The sequence below is a fragment of the Harpia harpyja genome, chromosome 10 (genome assembly GCF_026419915.1).
Source record: "Harpia harpyja isolate bHarHar1 chromosome 10, bHarHar1 primary haplotype, whole genome shotgun sequence".
Lineage (NCBI taxonomy): Eukaryota > Metazoa > Chordata > Aves > Accipitriformes > Accipitridae > Harpia > Harpia harpyja.
In genome coordinates, this window is record NC_068949.1 from 7,633,507 (window position 1) to 7,660,051 (window position 26,545).

Here is a 26,545-nt window from a genome sequence, read left to right on the forward strand (position 1 = left end):
GTGATACTCCAGCATTTCTTTCCTTGGCTAGAAAGCAATTAGAAGCTGTCATTTCTTACAAATGGGGTGTAGCCATCCATGTGGCCGGGGCCATGTCAGGAGGATCAGAGGAGAGTCTAAATGCCTTTAAAAATGTGGACTGTAATCTCATATACAGTTCTCCATGGTGAAATGGGGGGGAGAATGGTTCTCTCTTATCACACTGTTTCAGTGGTACTGCGAGGCTCTTTGAAAATGAAAAGCGCTTCTTAATTAACGTTTATTTCTGCGTGCTTTAAAGAGGTAATATTTTTCATCTGTTTTGTGAGCAATTTGGTTTTCTACACTAAATGTAGTCATCACATATAGTATACATGCTTTTATATATTTTAAGACTACACCTATGCATTTGCTAGCTCTGCATGTACTGCTTTATGTCTTTGAACCTATCTTTTGAGTAAACCAACCAAATCTTACTTATTTTCTTTCGTTATTCTGCTCTGCTTCCATTGATGACTCTAAACTTTTGACTCCAGACTGGCAATATGAGGGTAAGATGGCAAAATGTAACTTCCTGAACATTGCTCGTCTGTTTTTAATTTTTATTTTCCTTAGAACATTATTAAAATTCTGTTCACTCTCTTTAATTAGATCCTTTTGTTGCAATTAAATTAAAATTATGTTTGTTTCTGTTGTGAAGCTTTAATTGCGATTTTATACCTTTTAATCATTCCTGTGTTACTTCTTTGGGTTAAATTACCATTGTATAATCTCTGTCCTGAAGGACTTCTGCTTCACTGAGATCACTGGTGGTATTTAGAACAAGACATGAACAGTTTTATAGTGTAGCCATCAAACTGTATTGTGGTGGTATGTGACAACGATCTGGGGGTGTGTGTGTTCATGATGTGGAAAGGAAGGCTCACATAAGAGATAACAGAACAAACCATATTAAGTTTCTGCTGTTAAGTATTTTAAATATGGATCAGCATCTGCGATGTTAAATCCTTTGCTATCAGATTTTTCTTTGCTTTATAAAGTATCTGAGTAAGGGATAAGCAAACAGCTCAGATTTTGATCTTCTGTGAGTGTAGCTTAGCTAACAGTTGTAGTCTATACATACATAATACCTAATGAATGCTTGTCTTCAGTACAGCGAATATGCTGACTTGTTTTAAAAAACAGCAACAAAACCCCCAAGATCCTTCTTCTGGAATTAGAAATAACTTCTTTTTTCATCTTTATAGATTGCAAATTGGCCAGAACAGGTCCTCCAGCCACAATAGTGCCTATTGATGAAGAAAGTCGGAATGGTGAGTGCACCTCGGTTTTCCGCGACACCCCTTTGGTTCCCCTGTGTTAGCTGATCAGGGTGTAGAAGCACACATGGATTAGTGGCATGTCCGTGTCTGGCTTGGCAGTGAGGGCTGGTCTCTGAAAACCTGTTAACGGGCATTGCGGGTGGAAAGGTGACAGTGACCCAAAATGCTGAGAGGTGTCATTTCTTCCTGAAAATTACACATTTTGATGACTTTGGTCTTTGACTGCAGATAGCTCTTGTGAATATGCATTTAGTTTTAAACAAGTATTTAGACCACAATTATTTGTAATACAACAGTAGTTTAGCTCCCTTGTTGCTAATACACCAGCTTATTTTTTACTGTCTGACTTCTTGTGTCAGTATGATATTACTGGAGGACAAAGTTCTGGTAAGTCTTTGTTTTTGTTGTGTTTAGGGAAAGTTGAAACCTTTCTCTGAAGCTTTGTAGGAGTGTTAATGTTGCTGTCTTCTGGGTTTCACACGCAGCATTTAGGAGGTTGCTTGTTGGTTTGCTCTAAGTTTAATAATATGAGTTTATGGGTACCTCTGAAATGGCAGAACTTGCTTGTAAGTTGTCATGGAAACTTCAAAAGAAAATTAATCTCTTTTTTTAATTTTCCTGTCAAATCATACAGTTCTCAAACTGTCGATCTGTAGTCTTAGTATTGCATTTATACAGCATACTGTAACGTGATGAAGTGCTTTACGCTGTTAGAGTCAGTGCTTTTTACAGGTGGGTGTTACTCCTGATACCAAGTTACTACTTTTTCCTGATTTTTCCTTTGTGACTTTTATTTTTTTAAACCTCATAAGCTAGGCGCAGTTGTGTGCTGCATGTCGTTATGATTTATCATATGTGGGTGCTTGAAATGGTGAACAAAGTCCAGGTCATGCTGGTGGAACCTCTCTGCTGTTGTCCTTGGGGGAACTGCTTGCTGTTGGAGTTACTCAAGGTCAGACGGTTAAGCGTATGCAGGTTTTACTGGTAAGAGAACCAAAAAACCCAATTGTTAATATGCCTATGTGCTGAAGAACTCTGTTAATTGGTACTGGAGTGGCTTTTAAAAACAGGCTGTTTTCTTTCTCCTGTACTGATTTTTCTTGCAATCCTGTCTGCTGAAAAAATGATGATTGGTCTCAGCAAAATGAAATTCCCCTCATATTTGTGTCCACATGCTGAGCAGGACTCTTTTTTTTTTTTTTTTTTTTTCTTCCCCTGTTTACTTTGTTTTTTGTAATGCAGCCTGAGTGCCATAAAGTAACTTATACAGTGCAGTGTTAATTTTAGTAGAAAACTCTATTATGTTTATATCATGCTTATATCAAGTGAAAAAAAAAAAAGTCTTTTTTTCTTTCAGAGTGTTCAAATGGTATGAAATTACAACATCCATGATAGGTCTTACTCTTTAATAGCAGAACTTCTCTGTGTAATTTGTGCTGCAATATTAGTCAACTATCGTTAAAATAGTTTGGTATATATGATACCTAAATAGTTGAAGGGTCTGGAATCAATACTGTGGTTTTTTTCTTTATCTTTTTTCAATGAATATACTGTAGAAGGAGTCTTGGGATTTGATGCTTATGAAATAATCATACCTGTATCACCTTGTTGGGAAGTCATCCAGTATTCTTGGGTATACATAGGTCCTACTGGCATGTTTTATAGTACTTTATAGAACAACAGCTGAAACTGAGGCTAGATGCTGACCATAGAGTAATCTGAAATATAAACAAAAATTTAGAGAAACAAGAAGCTTGCAGCTCTCTAGTTGAATGGCATAATAAACTTCATTCCTCAGCTTTTTAATGCTTGATTCGGTGTTTGCTAAAAACTAGAAAGTTAAAATTTCTGTTCAAATGTAACTGGTCCTGCAAGAAAGATGGTTAAATTGAGTATGGTGGGGAGAGGTGTGAATTTCCTAAAAGTTTTGTATGTGTCTGCAATGATTAATTAATCTCTTTTGCTATGAATTCTTATGAACCATTAACTCCCCATTAAAGAAGTCAAATCGGAAGTAGAAACTTCAATTTGCATTGTAGTTAATGGAAGCGATACACCTCATCTGTAAGTCACAATATATATGAAGTAAATGGATCTCCTGGGAAGCCAGCTCTTGAGTTGAAATGTCCTTAAACCTTTTGCTGTCTTTGTTGAAGTGGTAAGTTGTATCCTCCCCACTACCATGCATGACTGAAATTAATGAAGGTGAAATCTCAGTACAGCATGGAGGCTCAGCAGTTGAGTCAATGCTACTACTCGTGTACTTCATATTAATTGGTTTTCCATGAGTCTTGCTTAAACTGAATGTAGATATTTTAAAATAGAAAAATAGTCACAGCAAAGGACACGGAGCAGCTACCAGCAGATTTTGTTTTCTACCTCTGTGTGTACGTCCATCCAGATGTCTTCAGGTTCAGGGCAAATGCTTTAGCTTGCTAGAGTCGAATTTGGATCTGTGCTGAATGACAGGTATTGTTGCAACTGAATATGTATGAGTACACATCTGTGCGTAGACATGCGTGCACACTTATTGGGGAATTAGAAGACTAACTGATCAGGTAATGCTTTGTTACTTGGATGCTTTCTGCATGCAACTGCCCCCATATTTTATTTTTTTTTTTTCCTCCTCTCTGTGGTCACGATCACATGCTTACATGAGATGTTTATAAGTAGTGTCTGGCTATGCCATCGGTGTTCCAAAATATCAATACGCTATTGTTAGTTACTCTCTTTTAATGTGCTGATGGCTTGGTTCTATGCAAGCCACTATTGTATCCTGATGAGTACCATTCCATTTGTGTGACACTTTGTTTTGGCTACAGTGTCATTTGCGCTCCACAGCACTGTCCTTGGCCAATTTCCTTACATATTTTAAGCTACAGCTTGAAATGACTAGTGAAAGAAGCAGACTGAGAGCTGATTCATCACCAGTAGGGCCTCGGTTAGATTTACAGAATGAGCCCTGCTACAGTCAATAGAAATGGTTTGGCCACCAGAGCTCATCTTTTGTAGCCTTTCGCCCTTCCTATGCATTAGACGATGAACCCATATAATGGTAAGGGGTTATAAATAAGTCAAAACAGCTTTGCCACCAAAAAACCTTTGTAAAAATCTTGAGAAGGGAACAAACAGAGGATTTAAAGGGTAATAAGGAAGGTCAGCTGAAGCAGTGTGTTGTGATAAGAAAATGTTTTATTACCAGTTTTTGATACGTTGGGAGCTTTGGAACGAGGATTGGATGTTGCTGCTGTTATAGAGCATGCAGCCTGAAAGTAAAAATCATGGATATTGATGCCAGGATCAGTGGGGTGAGTGTGTGTATTTACTGTGTGTGTGAATTCAGTAGCATACTTTATGAAAAATTCTTTGAAATAATTTGCCATTCAGTCTCAAAATTGGCATTATATAGTTGTTAAAAATAATAGCAAAGCTTTAGCGATAGGCATTTTGGTTGATATGCAGATTTATCTTATACAACATTTCCAATGACCAAACAAACTTTGTATTGGAATTGCCGATAGATGCAGAGAAACAATCCACCTATTTTTGTTGTAATATGTACAAATATGTCTCTAGATAACTTAAAGTATGAAATCTAATCAGGTTATTTTAATTCTTTGCACTGCACTGCAGCTTTCAAAGGTCTGTTGTTGATGTTGGACTGTCTCTGCTAAGGTTTTAGAATGAAGATCTCAAAAAAATAGCTGAGTTAACACCTGTGTGTGACATTTCATCCAGTGCACATATTCATCAAGTTCTGGCAACTGAATAAACAGAAGATCCTGCTCTTTAGAAGTATATCTTTAGTTCCACTGTGTTGAATGTTGCTTCCCAGCATACTGAGTTCCGTAATTTCTAATTCACAAAAAGTCTGGAGACTAGCAAATCTCAGGGAATAAAAATATTTTATGAAAATAACTATTCCTTGTTTTCATAGTCAGATACACAGTTACCACGTCTGACCTTTAAAGATCTCCTTGCGAGATCAGTATAGATTTAGGATTTGACAGTTTCCCACCACTGGATTAATATATCTTTATATCAAGTAATTTAGATACGATAGTATGTTAGATTATAGTTGTGTTCCTGTGAAGAATCCTACAAGGGGTGAACTTTATGTTTCTTAAGGTACATGAGTACCTTAAGATGAATTATTTTTTCATTTCTCCTTTGTTTAACTGACTGGGTGATAGTACTTGAGATCGTATTAGTGGCAAAATTTAATTCTTCTAGATGTACAGGTGTTTTTTTACAGGCAGAGAGTTATTTTCACCTATGGTTTTTTGTTTTTTTTTTTATTACCAAATTTGAGACTTGGTTTTAACTTGTTTTAAAGACTGAACAAATGAGACTTCTGCATACTTCAGACTTTTTCATTGCAAGTTCATGTTACGGATGCATGACTAACCAAATCCAACAGGTGTTAAAACTCAGATTTATTCTTCAGCAAAAGTTAGTTAGAAGTCCGATAACATTCTATAAAATCACAGGCTCAATGATGTAAAGAGAATTAATACTACACGGCTGACTTAAGAATTCCCAAGATTTAAAGTGATGGCTCAAAACGCGCGTATCACTCACCTAAAAGCTGAGGGCTCTCTCCCTCGAAGAGTTACCTCAGGCGGTGCCCTAGCCCGAGGGGGAGTCCCCGACTGCAGACCCGCTGCTCCGAGGAGGACTGCCAACGTGTCCTCCGGCGGGGCCCCGTTTATACCCCTGTCGAATCTGACCTGTGGTCATTTAATTCTATTGGCGAGGAGGGTCACCTCGGTGTACCTGGCGCATCTCGATTGGCCAGTTCAAATTTCAACCTGCAGCCTCCAGGGTTTCCTTCCCCTTCTCCCTTCCTGGAGAAGTTTTGTTTCCTGCTGGCAGGATGGGGGGGCGGGATGTACTGCCACAGTTCACCCCAGGTTTTTGGGGGCCTTCATGTAGAGCTGCCTGTGCTTTTTTTCCTTAAGATGAGCATACCGAAATGCTTTGAATCTTTAAAAACGGTTTTTAATGGAAAGTAGACTATTGGAAAATGACTTCTAAAAGAGGCAAAATTGAGAATTGCTAGATATAACTGTTTAAAATAGAATTTGGAACAAAATGTAGAGGTTGGGGTGAGGGAGCAAGCAGGCTGCAGTGTTGCAGGCTTCTTGGCAGGATGTTGGGTGACCTTGTGTACAATGAGGGTGCACAGACAGAATAACTGTACCTCTGATACCCGCTGCTTGATATTTGCCTTTACATGTTTTATTTCGGGATAGCTACAAAGTTAATAGAATACGGGCAAGTACTATTCAAATTTGAACAGATGACTTGTTTGGGGTATACTTAGCTAATAGCCAGTATGCTAGCCAGGTGCCAATATAGAGATCAGTGTAACTCAAAAGATCTACCCTAATATGAAGAATAATATGAACTGGTGTCTTGGTAACACATTCGTAAGAAAAACTCTGTAGTTATGAATATTTTGTTTGTGTTCTTGCCTATCCTAGGTAAATCAGTAAATGTTCTACTTTTGATTTTATATTGTTTTTTCTGTTCCCCCTTCTCCCCCTGTCCTTATGATGGTATAGAGTGCGAATGAATAGTTGGACTGTCTCCACAAATTACATGATCTCTCTCTCCTCTCCATACATAAATCCTAATACTTATTGGGGATATTTGGTATTTATGCAAATACAGGTAAGTGCCAGAATGAGCTTTCATGGCTGTACGTGGGTTTGGTATTATTTTTATATCTTTTCATCTTCCTACAATCTTGGCAACAATCTTTTGTCAGCCTGACTTCCTGGGGAGGCAGAGGATGTGTGATCACTCTACAAATCCCCATCAATAACTCCCTGTGATGAGGGATTACATGGGAAATGGGGCACAAATATGCAGGAAAACAGGCTGTGGGTTTTTTTTCCCCACTACTATTGGACCAGTTTATTTTCAGTTTAATTGTATGTAATGCTGGAAGAATGGACCTGATTACTAAGGCACATTGACAATGTCACTGCAAATTTCCATGCTGTACCAAACTATTTTAATTTGTTTTTCAGGGGCAATTGATAGGGATTGACGAAAATGTCTCTAGAGGCACAAAATCTGTAGCTTCTCTTCTGAGACGGGCTTAAGTGTCTAATGTGTTTCCTATGGACTGTGTGTGATGGCTTCCAAACAGCCATTATTTAATAAAATTTTCAGTGACTACTGGTGTGGGCTGGAATTGAACTAATGAGCCTTAAAGATTAAGGGTCCTGCTATCCATCTCTTCTCTGGATCGTATGCTGATTCCAGTCTGGCTGCCTTAAAGACATTTTGGCTAAGGGGAAGAATTGATTTAGCAAAATACCATTTTCTGATTTGGAAAGCTGCTGTGGTTGAACACGGGCGTATTGAGAATAGTATTTCTTAAGAGTTGCAGCTCTATGGTCTTTTCCTACTTTTCCCTTCTATTTCAGAAAATGGTTGAATTAATGACTTGAAGGATGCGAAGGTGCTTCAGTGTCTTGATTTCTTCAAATAATCTTTCCTACAGAAATGATGTCTCTGATATTATTGCTGTTTTGAAATTCTTTTATCTGAGACTTTTTTGGTTTTACAGTTGAATTTTGAACATGCCACCAAGGTTATATAATTGGTTTAAAATACCATGTAATGTTTTTCTTTAAACATTCAAGAGTCCACTTCAGGTCCACTCAAGGTGTTTGTGTTACTGAAACCCAGTGTGGTTTTTTTCAACAAATACTCAGATTTAATTGTGAGAAGTGTGTTATTTTACATTCTAAGAGCTGCTGAGTTCTAAGTAGTGAAACTAAAATCTGCAGCAATTAATCTTGGTATTTGGCCCTGTAAAGCCTTAGCAGGGAGAGCAGGCTGAGATGAGATGTGTCAAACGTGTAAGGGAGTTTCAACTTGCTAGTGTCCTGTATGTTCCCGTAACTCTCTTTACATGTGTATGGCAAATGTACAAACCAAGATAAGTTAGAAGACTGTTCCGTAAAATTTTGCGAGGTCACGTAGATCTAATTAAAAGCTCATATTTAGTTTCTATACTGACAAGTAAAACAGTGTGTCTCAAGCTCCTGCTTTCCCCTTTTCCTTAGGAAAAGAAGCAGTGGGGGAAGGAAGGGAGGTAACAGATCCATCTCATGGTAGTGTAGCACACTGTCCCAGAGACATCACTGGTGGGAGGAAACAGTCTAAGCCTGGTGAAATAGCTGTTTCCATAGAAGGTTTCCACGTGGAGCATGCATGTTCACGTGTCTGTAGGCCTAGTAAATCTTTATATCATGCATAAGGCTCACTCCTCTGACTTGTTGTACTGTCTGCAGTAGCTCTCTGTTTACCGGAAATGAGTCAGTTGACACTCAAATGGGAGGTGGGAGGTGGAAGTTACAAATAAGATGAACTGAAGACAGCCTTGTGTACTCAGCACCTCAACAAGACTTAAAGCTGTTCCATGGGGATTAACAGGACTAAATTAGAGCAGAGCTTTCAGCCTTAGCTCTGGGTTTCTTGCTGCAGGAGGGAGGACTTGATTTTTCTTTTAAGCTGTACAGGTGCTAGCATGTTGCACAGAGGTGTTAGAATTTATGAAGTTATATATTCTTGTAAGTTATAGTTTATTGTCTTTATGAGCCTCTCAATCTTTGATTTTAAAATAACTTATTTTCAACAACTTATTTTCATTCAAAAATCAGCTTTATGTAGCACTATGAAATAAAAGTAATCTTAGTTTTACTATTTCAAGTGATTCTGAGAAAAACATCTTTCAAATCTGGTATGTTTGTGTGGATGTGGAAATGGAAGAGAGACCATACTATAACGTACTGTATCTGTATTGATTTTTCTTGGTTTCCCCTAGGTGCAGTTTGAGGACTCTTTGCATTTAACTTTCTCTTGGTGCACTATTTCTTTTGTAGCAGTTAACAATTGCATTTCTATAATGGAAAAAACCCCAAATCATTAGCTTATAAATTGTTTACCATTCCTGTGAAATGTTTCTGGGGAGAAACTGCTTCAGCTGTTTTCTAATCTAAGTTATGCAATTGTCTATATGCCTATGTGTCCACACATAGATTTTTCTCATGTCTTTAGACAATCTTACAGCTTCTTAAAGGATTTGTGAATGTTTTTCACCAGCCGTGGAAAGTATTCCTTTTCAAATATATCTTCACCAATCTGGAATCTGGTTTCTGTAGCGATGGAGATGTGGTATGTTGCATATATATACGACAAAGTGTAAGTTAAGGTACTGCAGCCTGTAAATAAATCATTGAATTAAATATTATCTTGCTGTACAAGGGAAAGAGGAGTGCAATCAACTTTGCTTCTAAACCACCAACAACTTTGCTTCTATTGTAAAACTAATTGCTCATGTTATACAGATACTGCCACTTTCTCAGGTCCCATGTGTACATTTGAGAATGCTTAAATAAGTCTAGGTACTTGTCGGCTGAGAGTTGCAGTTCAGTCTAGTGATATCAGCTGCCGATGCAATCTAAGTGGCTAATATGATTGTAGCATTAAGCATCAGTATTCTTTTCTGAATTTGTGTGTGCTAATGCTATTCTGTGATCATTAATACCTGGTCTGTGCAGCATGAGGTTAGCCAGCAATACAAATCTGATCTGGATCAGGCCCAGGCACATAATAACATTTTGTCGAGTTAGGGCACGCAATATGGAGTTTATTCTGGCTTTATGTTTTTATATAGGAAGAAAGGTGATACATTAGATCTAATATCTGCCAGATTAAGTAACTTCTATCAGAAGTTACCCTTTCGGAATGTTTTGGACAAATTTTCACAAGAGGGGTGGATTTGTATTGATTTGTGTATGCTGCGTGGCTGCACTGAGCTAAGGCTGCTACTAAGGGCTGAAGCCTGAATTTACTGCATTGCAGAGTGCTGTATAGTTTAACCCCGTCTTCCCACAGCCGAACTGATTTGGGAGCCCGGATGTTTCCTGATGACACTTCTCTAAGTCATCCAGATGAACAACTGTTGCATGGGCTGTTTTAGGTTGAGTCTAGACGTGGCTCTGAAGATACAGTCAGATCTTGAGGCCACCTGAAAAGAAAGCCCACAGCTTGGTGTTCACAGCCCTGGCAAGTACTGGCTCTAGTTCTGGATCATTCAGGGCATTCCTGTGCCATTAAGGAGTGTGTTGGTTAGACTGTGAGAAAGGAGTTAGTTTGGGCCATAGAAATCCACTGGGGACATTGTACAATCCAGGAAAGTTTTCAGTAATAGCACGAGAAAGGGACTTACTGACTACTGCTGTGCTCCTTGACTTTGAGATGGGAAGCACGCAGCAGGATGGGTGCAAGAGTATCAAGAGAGACCCAATTGTAGCTGACTTGGTTTATTCTTCTGGCAGAACTTCACACTCGAGGATTTTCTGAATGCTTTGGTTGAAGTACTGTCCTCAAATCTCTCCATAATGGAGGAAAATTGGCTAGTATGCCGCAGCTTAATAATGTACTTTTAGACTGTTCCTCTTTTTCTGTTGTGACTTAAATACTTGATAACCAGAGATAGAATTTCCTTCTGTTGTATTCAGAGATACAGTCAATTAAGACTAAGGCTTATTTGGTCTTAATCAGCTGTCCCAAGAATCATTATTAAATGCAACAACACGAATATTATCAGAGCATAACAAATTTATATTTTAAGAAAAGGTAAATTGCCTGGAAGAATATAGCTGCTGTTCTTGTCAGGTAAGAAGGCTGAGAGTTGAGCAGATGATGGGTAAGTGTAAGAACTAGAAGTTAGAAAATTCTCTTATACTCCACTAACAAATGTCTTCAACAAGATGGAATTTTTTTTTTTTTGTAACTTGTATTTGTGGTATTCCTCCTGTTCTTCATGTTAGCAGCTGGCTTATACATGTTGGTGCTCAACTCACTGTCTTAAGTTGTTCAAATCAAAATGTAAACTAGTGCAAGAAAGTATCACTTCTTAGCTGACAATTTGATTTAGTTTATAAATTCATGAGATGGGAGAAGAGGCCTAAATTTATGGAAATTATTTTTGTTTCATTCAAGCCTGTTCATTTTCATTCTGGAATTATACATTCTTAGGATTTTGGTATTAACAACTTCATTGAAAAGTCATGAATCAATTTGGTGTCTAATGCTATTTTTAATACCACAGATTTAAATTCACACTCATGTGTTTTCATGGAGGACAAATGTGTAAAGAGTGAAGAAGCTGTAAAATGGATGAGCTTACTATTCCACTTCTATTCATGAGCACAGACATCAGCAGTGGCCAGTATTTAAGTAGAGCTTTTGTTAGATCTCTACAATTCTCCTTTTTCAGTAATGTTTTTTTAATTATGTCCTTTTAAGAAAAACTCAAAGTGCGAAAAGCAGGAGATAATTTGGGGTGGAAGTAGGGGAGAAAAGAAGTTGTCCTTTTAGAAACTGATTAATTTATTCTTAAGGGTAGAAAATACAGTAAGTGATAGAGTTGGAATTATTTAAAACAGTTTTGTGCTGTCAGCTGTCTAGAAAAATATCCTAACCTGGTATTGGTGCTCTTGGGGGGAGGTGAAATAGATGTCCTTAAATTACCTTCAGGGATGAGAGGTTTTTTTCCCCCTTGTTTTCATCATTAACTGTCTCATCTACCTCCGTAGGTTCTTAGGACTTGTATGTAGTCATCAAAGCTTTTTTGTTTTTTCATTGCATTGTCTGTGCACACATTCAGGTGTCATATCTTGGCTCAAGTTGTATCTGCTGAAATCTTTCTTGTGCTGACAACTTGCAACTGTCTCAGTGTACCCACAGGCACTAATTCAACTGCAAACTATTGAGTTTTGTTCACTAAATATTGAATAACTGTAGGAGTAATTAGTAGATCAGGCAAGACCACAGGTCTTCCCTAGTATTGATGTTTAAAATGACAAAAATTGGGAATTTCACTCCATTTTGTGGTAGGTATAATTTTTGTGAATAACAGTTATGCTCTGTAATGCCGAGGCCTTTTCAAAATGTACCTGAGATTCACTTTTTTTAATGGAAATTCTCCTCAGAGTGATATAAAATTTTCTGAACAGCTCATCTTTGACAATTTGAGTATTTGGAATAATTCAGATTATGATACTCAATCTATTCATATTCCCAGGCTGTCAGTTTACCTTTGTAAATGAAGAACTGCATATTTCAACAACTTATTTCTTTCATATAATTTTGACACATTGAATGTTATTTTACTAGTAATATTCTTTGACTGTCGTCTCCTTTACGGTTCCAGTAAAGCAGTTCAATAATAGGAGTATTTAATATGTTTTAAGCCTGTTTAAAATCAGTTTTCCTCTGGGGAGTGGGAGGTGACTGTTGTGATCAGTCCTCTGGTAGTAATTGCCAGAACAGTATGTCATGCTTTGTGTTAAATGTTTTGGTATCGCTTTATTTTTGGAGTCACTCTTTATTAACTGACATGTATTAACAGGGAGCTCAATTTTTCTATTCCTTGTAAGCAAAGAGGGGGCACTGGTAAACTTTGAAAGAAACTTGTTTTGAAACCTTTGTTCCCAGTGCGTTCAAACCATAAGCGGAACTTCTTTCCATGGTATGGTTTTGAATACAGAATACCATTTTCACTCACTTCCTTTTGTCATGGCTAAAAGTGGGTGCTGTGAAAATCCTTTTAGAAGCAGAAGTAACATGTATGGGTCAGCCCTATAAGATAGATGATGCATTTAGATATTTATCTGCCTTATTTTCACTAAGTAATACTGCTTTTATGGGCGTGACTTAATTCTTGCCAAGTTCTCCTTTTGTGAAACCTTTCCTCTTGTGGAAACATGATTTACATTTGGCACGCTGCTCATCTGGAAGAAAATCTCTTCCCCGGAGCATGTCACTGTCATTGTAATGGATATCTATTACTGTTACACTACCCACCAACAAGTCAGGTGTTCTTGTTTTATACTCTCTGCTGCCTGTTCCTATAAGCAACTCTTTTACCCTGATGTGGGAATTGGTGGCATTTATGTGAATGCCAAGACAAACGAGTGGCAGAGCCAGGAATAGATTTAAGCATCTGGTAGCAAGGGGCGGGGGGAGAAATATTTTTGCTGAGTTTCACAAAAGTATGAAACAGTGTCCAAAGCAGGAATATAAGGTTCATAGGTATGGGTGAGCCTGCCTCAGCCACCTTCTAGGACAGATGAAACCTGGGTCGGTTCCAAATATCCCAGCTGGCCCTGCTCTAGGTAATGTGAATATAGTGACTACCATGGTGATCTCGCAGTGTTGAGAGCTCAGGTCTTCTCTTATGCCACTGGCAAAGATCTGCCACTGATGTCAGAGCAAATGGATCTTCTTTTGCCTTTTGGGGAATGGCCTTTTATGTGTGTTCTGTGTCAAACAATAGGGTTCCTGCCCTGTAGCTCAGAATCCATTCTTACTTCTTCACTTAGCTCTTTTGAGCTCTATATTGAGCAGGTGCTCTTGTTCCTAAAAGCCCTGGCTCTGCTGGTTCCTGTGCACTTGAGCTACCCTCGAACCCAGAATCATCTGTTCTTACCCCCTTGGGCTCTATTGAGCTGAACTGACTCAGTTCACACAAAATTCACCTCTTGTTCAACTCAGTCTTGTGTATGGTAATCGCATGTTACTCCTTTCTGTATACTTTTGAATTGCAACATTTACAACTAATCCAATGTAAAGCATAAGTTGATTTTTTTTTTTCTATCCATGTGAACAAAGATGAATTTGGACTTGTCAGATGCTGTAGCTATTATGTAATCTTTTTGCTAATACTGTTAAGAAATATTTTCACTCAGCTGGAAGTGTTTACTTGATTGAGTTGGAATGATCCATGTGCTCAAATTCTGATGGTGGCTTGGGGCATGCCATTGATTGCACGTACTGAAGAGATGATGACCAGAGGAAGCCCTCGAGAGTGAGGTCTGTTCTTAAGGTAGGGGTTTGCTCATCAATGGGATCTTCTGTTCTGTTTCACACTCCTGTTTTACTACCTCCCATTAAGTAGCTTGCTAGGTGTAGTAAAAGTTAGCTTTTTTTAGTGTTTGTATCAGTGAGCTGTGTGGTGGGGCTGAGCTGGAGTGACCCCAACACTGGTGGGGCAGTGTCGCCACTGACCAGGATGCAGTCCCACAGGACCTGAGCAGCATGGGTAGAGCAGGGATGGTGGTAACAGGATCAATTAACAGCTGTAGGCATAGTGAGGTGATGGAACAGGTCCAGGTCCATGTGGGGAGTCCAGTCTGGAACAACAGAGGATGGGGCTGGAGATGAGTACACTTCTGGCATAGAAACATAGGGCATGAATCTGTGGTAGGACATGCCATACCATTGTACAAATGGTAAATAATCTGTAATACTTCAAATTGAAATGACTATTAGTTGGAGGATGTAATTCAGTATTGCACTCATTTATATCATGACAATGCTGAAGTCGTCATCTTTTCTTAAATGGGTTGATAGAAAGAAATGAGTGCTACAATTAAGTCTTAGTAAGTTCCTGTCAGGCTGTAAAAAGTTTACATCACATGTTGGTGCTGTAACATTTTTATGTGTAGAGGACTTCAGTCTTAAAGATTGTTAGATAGCCAATTGTGAGTATTATTTATAGCTATAGAGACAGCATTTGTGTGGGAGAGGTTGTGGAAAGACAGTAATTTAGTAAAATGTCTGTTTTACTGATTTTTACTTTTTGTTTTCTGCATGCAACTCTTTTGTAGCTGAGGGTTTGTTTGTGGTTTGTTTTTTTTTTAATAGCTGTCATAGTTTAATTAGCGTTCATAATTTTTTTAAATGTAATTTTATTCTAAGCTCACTTCCCCACTTACCCCAGGTAACTTATTTGAATGAGAAAATGATCTGGCTGATGCAGAGCTGTAGTAAAAATTATCTCTAATCTGTGAAAATACATATTTTTGTTTCGTATGATGAGTTTCTTAAAATATTAATTTGAAAAGTTGGTTTGAAACCTTGTTTCCATGGTAGTAAAGATAGGTAAGATATTTAGTGCCTTTTAAAGCTATTTTACCATCTCTTATTTTTAGGGCTCCTTATGATATGCCTCCAAAGAGTACAGTGAATTTTTCTCTGGTTTTATACATGTGTTATTATGGAGCCTGATACCAGGAAATACTGTCTGCGGCATAGGTTTGGAAGCAACATTGCCACTTGTGAAACACTGTTCAGACTGGCAAGCTGCTGCTGCAAGCCTGTAAGGAGGCCTGCAGACAAAGCTGGTTGCACTTGCTTGGACTGAAGCAGTGTATCTGTACAGCACTGTAAGCTGGCAGCTGGATTTATGGTACGTTCAGTTTAACCTTAGCTGGGGAATCTCTTTGCCATAGATGACTTGGATGCATCCTGGAATATGTAAGTATGGAGAGCGATGTCATTTAGTGGAACCTACGTTTGTGGATAGGTATCTGAAAAGCTTTTTTGGAAGATTAAGCATGTTAGGTTTGTAAGCCTACTTGGTTTTGGTGATGGTCAGAAGGTCTGAGCCGCTTCAGTTCTTTTCAAAGTCCAGTTAATACCAGGTGACATGTTTAACAGTGTGATGGGATCCCAAACTGATCTCCTTCCTTTCTTTCCTGTGTCAAAGGAATTTCCCACCTTACCTTGTTGGAAAATGAAGTGTTTTATTAAAATGCACAAAACTAAAAATGACAGCTCACTAAGCAAAAGGACCTTGGAGCTACTGAGAGAGGGAAGAAGAAAGGTTTGCAAGCATGTCCCATTGCAGTAACCACAGCATATGTCCTTTCCAACAGTGTTCGTTTTTGGCTGGCATCCTAGATTTAGGGGAAAAACAAATAAATGTGCCCAGGCCCTTCTTGAATGATCCAGAAAATCTTTTAGTTGTCTGTAGTGCTTAAGGTTAGAGTGATTGCAGGCCTGCTCCTCTTGCTTCTCCTGAGGAGCCCCAGTTTACATGGTTTCTTCTTGCCACCCACCCTGTGGAAAGCTCAGCATGTTCAGTTGCTCTTAGCAAGTTAGACATAGTCCTCTCTGCTTGCTACCCAAACAACTTGGCATGATGTAGAGGATGGTGTCCAGGTAGAGGTACCCTCCCTGCTTCACTCTTTAGTACAACAGAATATACAGAATCTATAGAAAATCCAGTAAATGAGAAATTGTCATTGTGCCTCCTTCAGGAGGTGCCCGAGGACCTTTGAAAGTCTGTACCCCAGAATGAAATTCCCATTACTTTTCTGAGAGGCTTTCCATAAGCGAGGCATGCTTTTGAAAATTTACCTGCTTTTAAGGAAACCTCAACTAAATTTTCATTTAAAATGATGATGAAACCCTAATACTTTTTCACGCCTGAATGAGAAGGTGTGGCTTTACATCTCATTCTTCAATATGTGCCTGAAAGGGCTACTGGTAGCATGAAACCGGACCAGGTGAGTAATGAGCTGTTCTCAATGCTTTCAAAAGCATTATTACCTTAAAAAAAAAAAAACCAAACAACAAAACCAAAACACCAAAAAAGCACCTTGTAAATAAATGATTGTGCCCCAGCTTCCTTTAATTACGTTTACTTTGCTTTGATCTTGAAAAGATAGATAACTATACAGCAACCCAGGGTATATTTGTTCTCCCTCATTCCCTGTGTTTTTAAGCAGGTTGCTATGAAAACATCAGTAATTTTAGCTTTATTCCAACTTTGAAACGCTAATAAGAAGAACACTTAAGTTATTGCTTGTTTTGAACAGCAGAGTGCTTGTAACAGTAAAATAATTCAATAAATGATGGATTTTAAAGCTTTGCTTGGCTCAAACATGAATTACATTTGTTGGTTTATCTTGTTACATAGTCTCATGTGAAAACTCCTTGTATCCTTTTAGATTTTCAAAGTCCTGTTAATCAAGCCAAATGTTATCTTCCACAGCTTTGATATTTTTTTTTTCTTCCTTTATTTGCTTACCATTTTTCACCATTCCTATGCTATTCTACATTTTATCTTACTGACACAACTATTTAGGAAAATACAGCCTGATTAAAATAAATAATCAAGTCTTGACCTTCTGGGTATCCGTCTCTAATTTATACCATTAGCACATTCCTAGTGACAATTTTATTTCTCTGATAAGCCCATCCTTTCTTCTGTAGCTGTTTTGAGGAGCAGTGGTCAACTGTAGGGGCAAGGGTTTTTTTGATCAAGTATTTGCTGAGGGAGGAAGGGTACTGTCAGCTGTGAACTCTGAAATGCTTTTATGCTGTTTTTCGTCATGAGTCTGCGCTGTTTTAAGACCCAGCTTGATTCACTGCCCCTCAGGACAGAGCTCTTTTGTGTATAAACCAGGTGTTTTATTGTTGTTTGTGGTACTGTAGTGGAGGGGCCGTAGCTACAGTGCTGAATGTGTTCAGAATAAAAATGACGCCAAACTTCTACAGAGCGTGAGGGTTGTAGGGCATAATTTTTTTTTTCCTTGTGTAATTATTTTATGCCAAGTTCTAAATCAGCCCAAATGTATATTAGTTCTTTTACAGAGGAATAATTACACATGGCTGCTGCCAGGCATTAAGTTTTATTTTTCAGGATGGTTTATGAGACCAATGAAAAATCTGGCAAATATTGCTTCTGAAATGCACTACTGAGCATTTGTGTTGGGCCTATTATTTTGTCACTGTCACAACAAGGTGAAGTTTAAAAGAGCAATTCTGTGATAAATTATCTTTCACAAAAGGAATTAATAGTTTTTGAAAAGGGCATCCCTGAGGAAACTGGTAGCTGAGAGCGCCACCTAACTTCTCAAGCGCGTCTATATGTTTTGATAGTTTTTCTTGTTTGTTTTTTTTTTGGTTGTCTTGGGGGTTTTTTTTGATTACTGGTGTTTACTACTCTTCACATGCAGCTCCCCACTCTGTTTCATGCATTCAAGACTTTCCATCGTTCCACCCAGTGTACGAAGGGGTGGGGTGAGAGGGTGCAGCTCTGGCAAACACAGCAGCCTAAGACGTAGGTCATGTACTGGTCCTTCCCCTCTCCGGTTGTTTCTGGTAGGTAATCCTCACTGCTTCGGTTCCTCTTACCTTCTTGCATTTTCACTTGTTTGCTCACTCTTGTTAACACCTCTTGTGTCTCTTCCCTTTTGCAAGCACAAATCTTATTAGAATCATAGAATTATTTCGGTTGGAAAAGACCTTTAAGATCATTGAGTCCAACCATTAACCAGCCCCCTAAACCATGCCCTGGAGTACCCTGTCCACTCGCTTTTTGAATACCTCCAGGGATGGTGAATCAACCACTTCCCTGGGCAGCCCATTCCAATGTTTGACAACCCTCTCAGTAAAAAAATTTTTCTTAATATCTAACCTAAATCTCCCTGGCCTCAACTTGAGGCCATTCCCTCTTGTCCTATCTCCAGGCACCTGACAGAAGAGACCAACACCCACCTCACTACAACCCCCTTTCAGGTAGTTGTAGAGAGTGATAAGGTCTCCCCTCAGCCTCCTCTTTTCTAGACTGAACAGCCCCAGATCCCTCAGCCGCTCCTCAGAAGACTTGTGCTCAAGGCCCCTCACCAACTTGGTTGCCCTCCTCTGGACACGCTCTAGCAGCTCAATGTCTTTCCTGTAGTGAGGGGCCCAAAACTGAACACAGTACTCGAGGTGCGGCCTCACCAGTGCTGAATACAGGGGAACAACCACCTCCCTGTTCCTGCTGGCCACACTGTTCCTGATACAGGCTAGGATGCTATTAGGTCCCTTCGGGGATCCTTTTGTGAATTATGCTTTCTCTCTGCAATTGGCCGTTGAATGTCTCAATTTCCTTCCAGGTTTTGGAGCCTGTAGGTTGCTCTGTCTGTCAAAGGTCACTTTTTATCAATTTCGGTTTCCAGAATTAACTCTGCTTACCCCACAGACCAGAGACCCCTGGAGAATTCGGTTCTGGCTTTGCACCTTAATCTCTTGTTTATTCAGTTTACCAGACATCGTTATTCATCCATTTCTTTGATTCCCTTTTTGCCTTGTGTTGATGTAGCTCCCAGGGTTGGTTCCCCCCCCCCAATTATTTTGTGGTTTAATTCTATTGCTTCAAAGTGATAGAAATTTCAAAGAAGAAATTCAAAGATGAAATTTGCCTTTCTTAAGGAAATGTTTAGTGGGTTTCACCTGACTTAAAGATGTGGCAAAGAATCAGTTAAAAAAAAAATAATCAAGCAAACCTTAAATCAATGGCGATCTATTTTCCTTTTATCTTCCCCGTCAGCTTTATTTTCCTTTTTCTGAGCTGTTACTTCTAATGCATTTATTCAGCTTTGTTGCCTTTTTTTCTTTTCCCAAAATGCTGTAAGTACACTAGTGTTTTTTATATCGCTATGCTCTTCCTTACAATTTTGCACTCAGCTTCAGAAGTGCTACTTGGATGTGTTAAAACAGGAGAAATTTGGAGAAGTACAGCTGAAGTCATGTGTCAATGAAATGCATTGGTAGATTGGGTACAGTTGAGTGTCATATAGGTGGCAATTCTTTTGAAGCTCAAGATTGCTGTTCTTTACTAAATATCTATGCAGATTTCTACAAAAAATTAAATATAGTTTATTCCTTTTAAAATACAGGTAGAGAAAAAACAAACTGAACAGGTACTAGTACTCTGGTTTCTCTTTGCATTCCACTACTTTTAAATTTTTTTTCTGTATGGATTTGTACTTCAATGCAGCTTAAGTGCAGTGCCATATTTATGCCACAACCCCCTTTTATTTCTTAGTAAAACAGTCATGACTCTGAAAGCATGAAAGACGAGCTGCTGAACTCACATCGGCCATGCCTTACAGACTGTGGTGGTACCTGGGTTTCATTAGCTGTTCAAGAGTGTTAGGCACATAAGCCAGATAGGCAGTTGTCAGTTTATGTATAAACTTGCCTTAGGTCTATGAAAAATACTGGTAAGAAGTCTCTAGCTGGTACAAACCAAGGCTGTTCACCAGCTGTGTAGGTTTTCTGAGAAATGTCTTGATTTATAGAGCCAAAATATTTGCAGGTGTATGATGATGTGAATGTGTAATTGAATTGTATTTACTATTTCAAGATTGTATAGAATGTGGAGACACACTTCCTTTTTCTAGAAAGGCTGATCTGTGGGAGAGTAAACATCCAAAAAGGTTTTTGTCCCTATTCCAGGGCAATTCAGCGGGTACAGTGTTTTAAGCGATTAACGTTTTTCTTGCACTTGGCCTTGTGGAGAATATTTATTATCCTTTTATCATTGGACCTTTTTCCTGAGTATGGGATTTGGAAACTTGTTTGGTAATATTGGCTCTTGATAGGATGTGAACCCTGTGTACGTGCTGCTAGGAATTAGCTTTCTGGAGCAGATCCCTCCCCAATAACCTATGGGTAAGTTATTGCTTTAGCTTTCAGTCTAACAGAAAGTACTGGGAAAAGCTATGAATTGCTGAAGCTGAAATTAAGGTTACTCCTGCTTTCTGAAGTTGGCCCTGTTTTAAACAGGGGCTTGGACTAGATGGCCTCTGGCAATCCTTTCAAAACTTACTTATTCTATGATTCTGGGCATACACTAAAAACTGCCTTATTAGCAAGCAGGATGGTTTGTTTGTAATGCAAATTTATTTGAATTGTTTGCATCTTTTGAGGGCATAATGTTCTACAGTCTCCTATGTTGATCATTAAGGAAAAGAAAAATAAATGAGATGGTGTGCTCATTGTCTCATTGCTATTTACTTTTCTCTTTTACCAACAGCTCCAAGGAAGTTGTATTCATTTTTTCCTCCTCATTGTTCCTAATTCATTAAGAATGAAAGTGGTATAATATTGAGTTATATTAAATTTTAGTTTCTGTAAATATCTCTGAATACAGTAGCTCCTGTTTTATCTAAGCTTTCTTGAAAATCTCTGGATTGAGACCTTATTTAGAGAGACAAGCTTCTGATATGTTAAATGACCAGGGGTTTCCCAGGGGAACTTTTGGATGTTCTATGCAGTAGCTTTCAATATTACACTACCTTGTGGCTGGTAACATTTTGGGCACATCCAGAGAAATTTATACTCTGGATTGTAGAGGACAACTGGAAACAGTCCATCTTTGCCCTTTGTTACAAATCAGAGCGAATCATTTTTTACTCCTGAGGTAGATGAGGGTTGAAGTACTGAATCAAAACAAAAAAGAGCAAGTTAATTACCATTGAAATAACTCACATTAAAGATCATTGCAGCTCTAGGACCTTCTGTGATGACACTGTGTGCAGCTCCCCCCCCCCCCCCCCCCCCAGGGGAGGGGGGAAGTATTTTGTGGATGAGATTAAGCGCTTGCTTGGGGGTTGCAGAGGGTTTATGTGATGGCCTGTTGGACTGTCAGTTTGACACTTAGGTTGAAATAAAAAAGGTGCAGTTGACTTTACATAGCATCTTGCATCGGATTAGCTACTGCTAGTTTGATTTGTATAACTCTCTCAACTTCTGTTACAACTCATTATTCTTAGCTAGACAAGAATTATGGCTTTAGAAAAGAAAATAGGAGCAAACATTGCCAAAAGAGGCCTGCCAGCACTCCCACAGAAATGTGAAGGAATTTTAGTAACAACCACCTTGTTGGATGTTCTCTAGGTAATCCAAAAAATTACCAAGTGCAGTTATTCTTAAATCTCTTTGAACATAAATACTCTTTTCTCATTTAAAGCATAGTTGAGGAAGGTTCTTCATTAAAGGCAATTCTGATTGACTGGAAGCCTTGCTGTTGCAAATGGTCGTTTCCAGAGGCAAGATGGCACTCTCTCTTAGTCCTAACTCAAAACCATTTTTTATGATGTTTTTTTCATGTTCTTATTTATTCATTTGATGCTGTTCAGAAGAGCTTTAGGGAATTAGTCAAGAACCTGAGCCCTCTATATGCATATTTTTCTAAATATTTGGGATGTTGCTATATTAATGATGGACATTCGTATGAGATTAAGAATGATATGTGCTGTAGGTATCTGGGAATCAGCAGCCTCCAGGCAAAAATCGCTATAAATTCAGGATGTTTTGTTTTATTTGAACTGGATGATAAACTACAATATCAAAAGGGAGGGGACAAGTGGAGTCCAGTGTCTGGGATGTTCTTTATCACAGTGGAGGAGAGCTGGTATATGAAAGGATTCAGGGTTATGAATGTCAGTGTAGCTCTTGAAGTGAATTTATATATTCATAGGTCAGTATTTAGTCACTGTGATTTTTATTATTTTTTTCCCAGTTTAAATAATGCTATATTAGGAAATAAATATTATTTTATTTTTTTTTAACTTAAGATGCTAAAAATGAATGAGCTAGATAAATGAGATTCTGGAAAAACTGTTGGGCTGTAGATGGGAAACAGAGAAAGGGGTCAATCAAGAAAGAAGTCTTTGATCAAGACATCAGAAAGTGAGAGCTATCAAAATCTAGTTGACTGACATCAAAATATGTATTAAAAAGAAAAATATTTTTCAGCAAAGAGAAGAAAAAGTATAAATGAAGTGGGATGGCTGTGCTTTAGGGAGAGAATCAAGATTGAAGATGGTCTTAGATATTGCCTCAAACATAAATGCACACTTTGTTTGGGTTGTAGTTAAGGAGGACCATGCTGAAATTGAGGGCAGGGGCAGGACAGCTGATGAAAAGGTATGGAAGCAATGGAAGTGACTGCATTTAGGTGGAATGAAAATCAGCTGTCTGTCCTCAAAACAGGAGCAGCAGGTAGGAAAGCAGATAATTTTCATTCCACAATAGCGAAAGAGCTGATGCATGAAATCACAGATGAGATGATGAGGATTTTAATAAATCTTTCAAGATTGGCAATAATATATGATTAGAAAATATATTGGCATATGTATTGGCTGAAGAATAGCAAATATAACGTACTATTTTAAGGAACAGAAATTATTCAGGACCTGATTTCAATAGTACGTGAGAAAAAGCAAAAGCATGACAGTAAATACAATCTAGGAAAATGAATATACTGCTCCATACCAGATGTGACATCAGTCTATGACTTTCTGGAACAGAAATTATAGTTTAAAGAAGTCGGGTTATGTGCACAATTGTAGATGAGCGAGAAAATTGTTGCAGAATCAACAGCCACCAGTGCTGTTTAAGGGAGAAAGATCAGACAGAGCAATTCATCAGAGATCTGGTCTGGGGCCAGTCATTTTTTGTGATGCCATCCATGGTAGTAAAACCCCACACATCTAGTCTGTTCGCCTGCTTAGTGCGAGAGACAATTTCAGCTGGTGTTTTCTGTAAGAAACCTGAAATTATTGGTTGAAAGAGCATCTAGTTTACACCACCTATGTATGGGGGGAACTTCGCAGATGCCAGTTCGCTCTTCTGCTACTTTGCAACTTAGGATATCAAACAGCTTTCTTAATAAAGTTATATTCATAAGTGTCAGAACTTATCCTTCTTTGGTCTTTTAATAAAAAATTCTAATTCTATCCCTGGTGGCTGGAAGTTATCTGGCTGCAAGAGCATTTAGGCAAACCTTGATCCTCCCAATCAGGCCACTATAACTCGTACTGCGTCGCTGTCTTCAAGGCTGCTTTGCAGAAGAGATCAGCCTTTTATCTTGAGTGGGTATGAACTCCTTTAGTGAGTGTATTCCTTTTTGCTAATGACAATGAAGGAAGTCTCCTCTGATTCCTGTGCAATTTCTGGAGTCTACAGGAGTGATTTTGTATCACCACAGTTGAAGTGTTTCTGTGCAGCAGGTGAATATGCAGCACAGTGAACCTTTCCCTGGAGCTTACTGTGACAGTAATGGCTTGGATCTGCTTGTCCACATGGTGTCATGTTATGCTAAACAAGAGGAGGAAGACTTAGCTTTGTGGGATTTATCCTCCTTACCTGTGTGAATTACGTTGCATAGGTTTCAGACTCTGTTCAGACCATTGTCCATGGCTGGGATCTGAATGGTGTCGCCGTGGAGCCTGTTTCAGGTTTTTGCAACATGACTTTACTTAATTCCAAATCGTTTTTTCTGCTCTGAGGTTTGAAAACCGAAGCTTGCTTATCTCCGGAAGCATCTGGTCACTGTGTCAGTATATTTTTACCAAGGACAGTCAGTTAATGCTTTTTATGTATTTCTTCTCTGTATTGTGTGACAACTTTGGGTGATGACAGGCACACTTTACAGCAATAAGCAAATAGATGTAAAGTTTTATCTACACAGAGAAGCAATGAAAGAGAACAGGTTTGTTTTCTGGCGGTGCACTCTGCAAGATTCTTAAACTTCGTTAGAAGATTCACATAATTTAATTTTTCTAGGTCGAGTGGAATAAGATAATCTTAGCAATGTACTTGAGGACTGGGGATAAACTGTAATTAATTGAGTGGTCTGCAAGAAATACAAAATCTTTTACTCCAGAGCTTGTGCTTCTCTGGCATGGCTATTGAACAGTTTGGACTATTCGGTGTGGTGTATGCACTGATGTATGCATTTTCTCCATCTTTGGTTTTGGCTGAAGAGGTCTTCCAAGCAAAACAGGATTGGGCTTTGCTAGGTAAGCCATAAAGTACAGGTGTCAGACCTCCTGCAGCTGTGTGTTGAGAACAAGAACCCCGACTCTGTTTCCAGATGTTTTAGCAATTCATTTGAGGCAAAATTTGAAATATTTGTCTTTTGGGGTTAGAATTCAGTGAGTTTTTTGTTAACTGTATCTTATCTGATAGTAAGAAGTTGCCCACTGAAGGAAGAAAAACACGCAGCCAGATGGTTGATGTTTATGATGTGATCTTCTACACACTCATGTGTTCCCACCTGCCCTTCTTTTCTGTGGGAATAGAAAAAGGCTTTTGGGTTTTGTTTTGTTTTCTAAATCAGATAAGTAAAAGTCCATTTGTCAGCAGTTTTGGCTTTGCATGCTCCAATAAAGGAGTTTTCTGGGTTTTTTTTGTTCCTTGTCCTATTTAGAACATACATTAAGACTGCTTTCACGATTTAAAGGCTGTTTCTCAGTAGGACCTTACAACCTCAATAGGATGTTAGTGTTCATATATCTGAAGGGAAGAGGCTTTGATGAAACCATTAGCCTCTTGTCCTTGCCTTTGTCTATGAAGGAATGCACTTCACAGTTAATTTCTCCCACTTCTCTTGTAGAAGCAAGGCTCTTCTGCAAGGGCCTTGAAAGAAAAAAGTCTTAATGTCTTTTCCACAACATTTAGCTGATGTTACTTTGGATTTTTGTTAGACTATGAATGCAAAGGCATCTGCATTTTTCTTTAACCTGCGTATGCAGCAAAAGCTGTCAGATCTTGGGTGCATTTTTTTGCTCAGTAGCCACAGGCTGTGTATTTTAGCAGGACTCCTCATACTCCTGTGCCTGCTGCAGGCTGCTGGAAGGGATTGCCTGCTTCAGCGCTGCCTGCCTATTTGGCACTAGCTGCTTAGGGACAACTGCCCTGCGTTATTAAAACCCTTTCAAGTATAGCTCAAGCAACATCAGTATCATCAACTCGTAACGTATTACCACGTTAAATTTGCAAAGCCTCCATATGGAGTTTGTTTCATGCTTTTATTAGGCGTTAATGCTCCTGTTGAAGCATCACAAAGCAGCATTGCTTTTGGAAGTGTAGTCCCTCAGTCAACAGGGGCTCTGAGACTCCTCTCTAGGCACTTAATCTCAAGGTTGAGCAGCTATTTATCTTTAGATGTGTTGTCAATATGTGTGTTTGCTACCCCTATCTCTCCCGCAGAGTGCCTCTGCTTTTAAGCATCTGTGGCTGAGAGGAGCTGAAAGAGAAGGATGTGCTCCTCTTCTTTTGTAGTGTGGCTGGAAGGTGGGCCTGAGGGATACTGCTATGGTTATTAAAAAAACAAACAAACAAAAAAAACAACCAAAAAAACCCCCACAATAAAAAAACCCACCTAGTAACAGTGGACTGCAAAATGTATTTCCATAAGAAGAACGCATGTTTAAACAATGCATACAGTAACTATCCTTACAGAGCTTTTAGTTTATTGTGATGTCGATTTCCCCCCCCCCCCATTGGAATATCATATGATACTAATTCTAACTACTTTCTGCTATTTCAGTTTTTTTATTAACAGCATTTCATGGTAAACCATAGGTTTTCAGCTGCCTTTAGGTTAATGGCAAGCTCTGTAAAAGGCACTTAAAGAGCACCTTTCTTTGACCAGACTGCAATTGGGGAACACGCTTTGTTCAGGTCCCTACAGACTACTGCTTGTTATACATTATGTGTTAAAGATCTGGAAATGATATTTCTTGCCTGTTGTTGAAAGCTCTCTCATGCATTCTTTATCAAACAGTAGGTGAAGACTTCAA

General features: G+C 38.7%; 1 protein-coding gene across 8 annotated transcripts in view; it reads left to right on the top strand.

The window, feature by feature from the left end:
• The window catches only part of PCDH15 (protocadherin related 15), a 725,853-nt gene that overhangs the window by 366,605 nt on the left and 332,703 nt on the right, over positions 1–26,545 (top strand). For 5 of the 8 annotated variants that reach the window (XM_052799247.1, XM_052799249.1, XM_052799246.1 and 2 more), the window contains 2 exons: positions 516–530; positions 1,227–1,292. In XM_052799247.1, coding sequence (XP_052655207.1) covers positions 516–530; positions 1,227–1,292 — 81 coding nt within the window. The remainder of the gene's footprint in view (positions 1–515; positions 531–1,226; positions 1,293–26,545) is intronic. The other 3 variants (XM_052799250.1, XM_052799253.1, XM_052799252.1) reach the window with 1 other exon arrangement.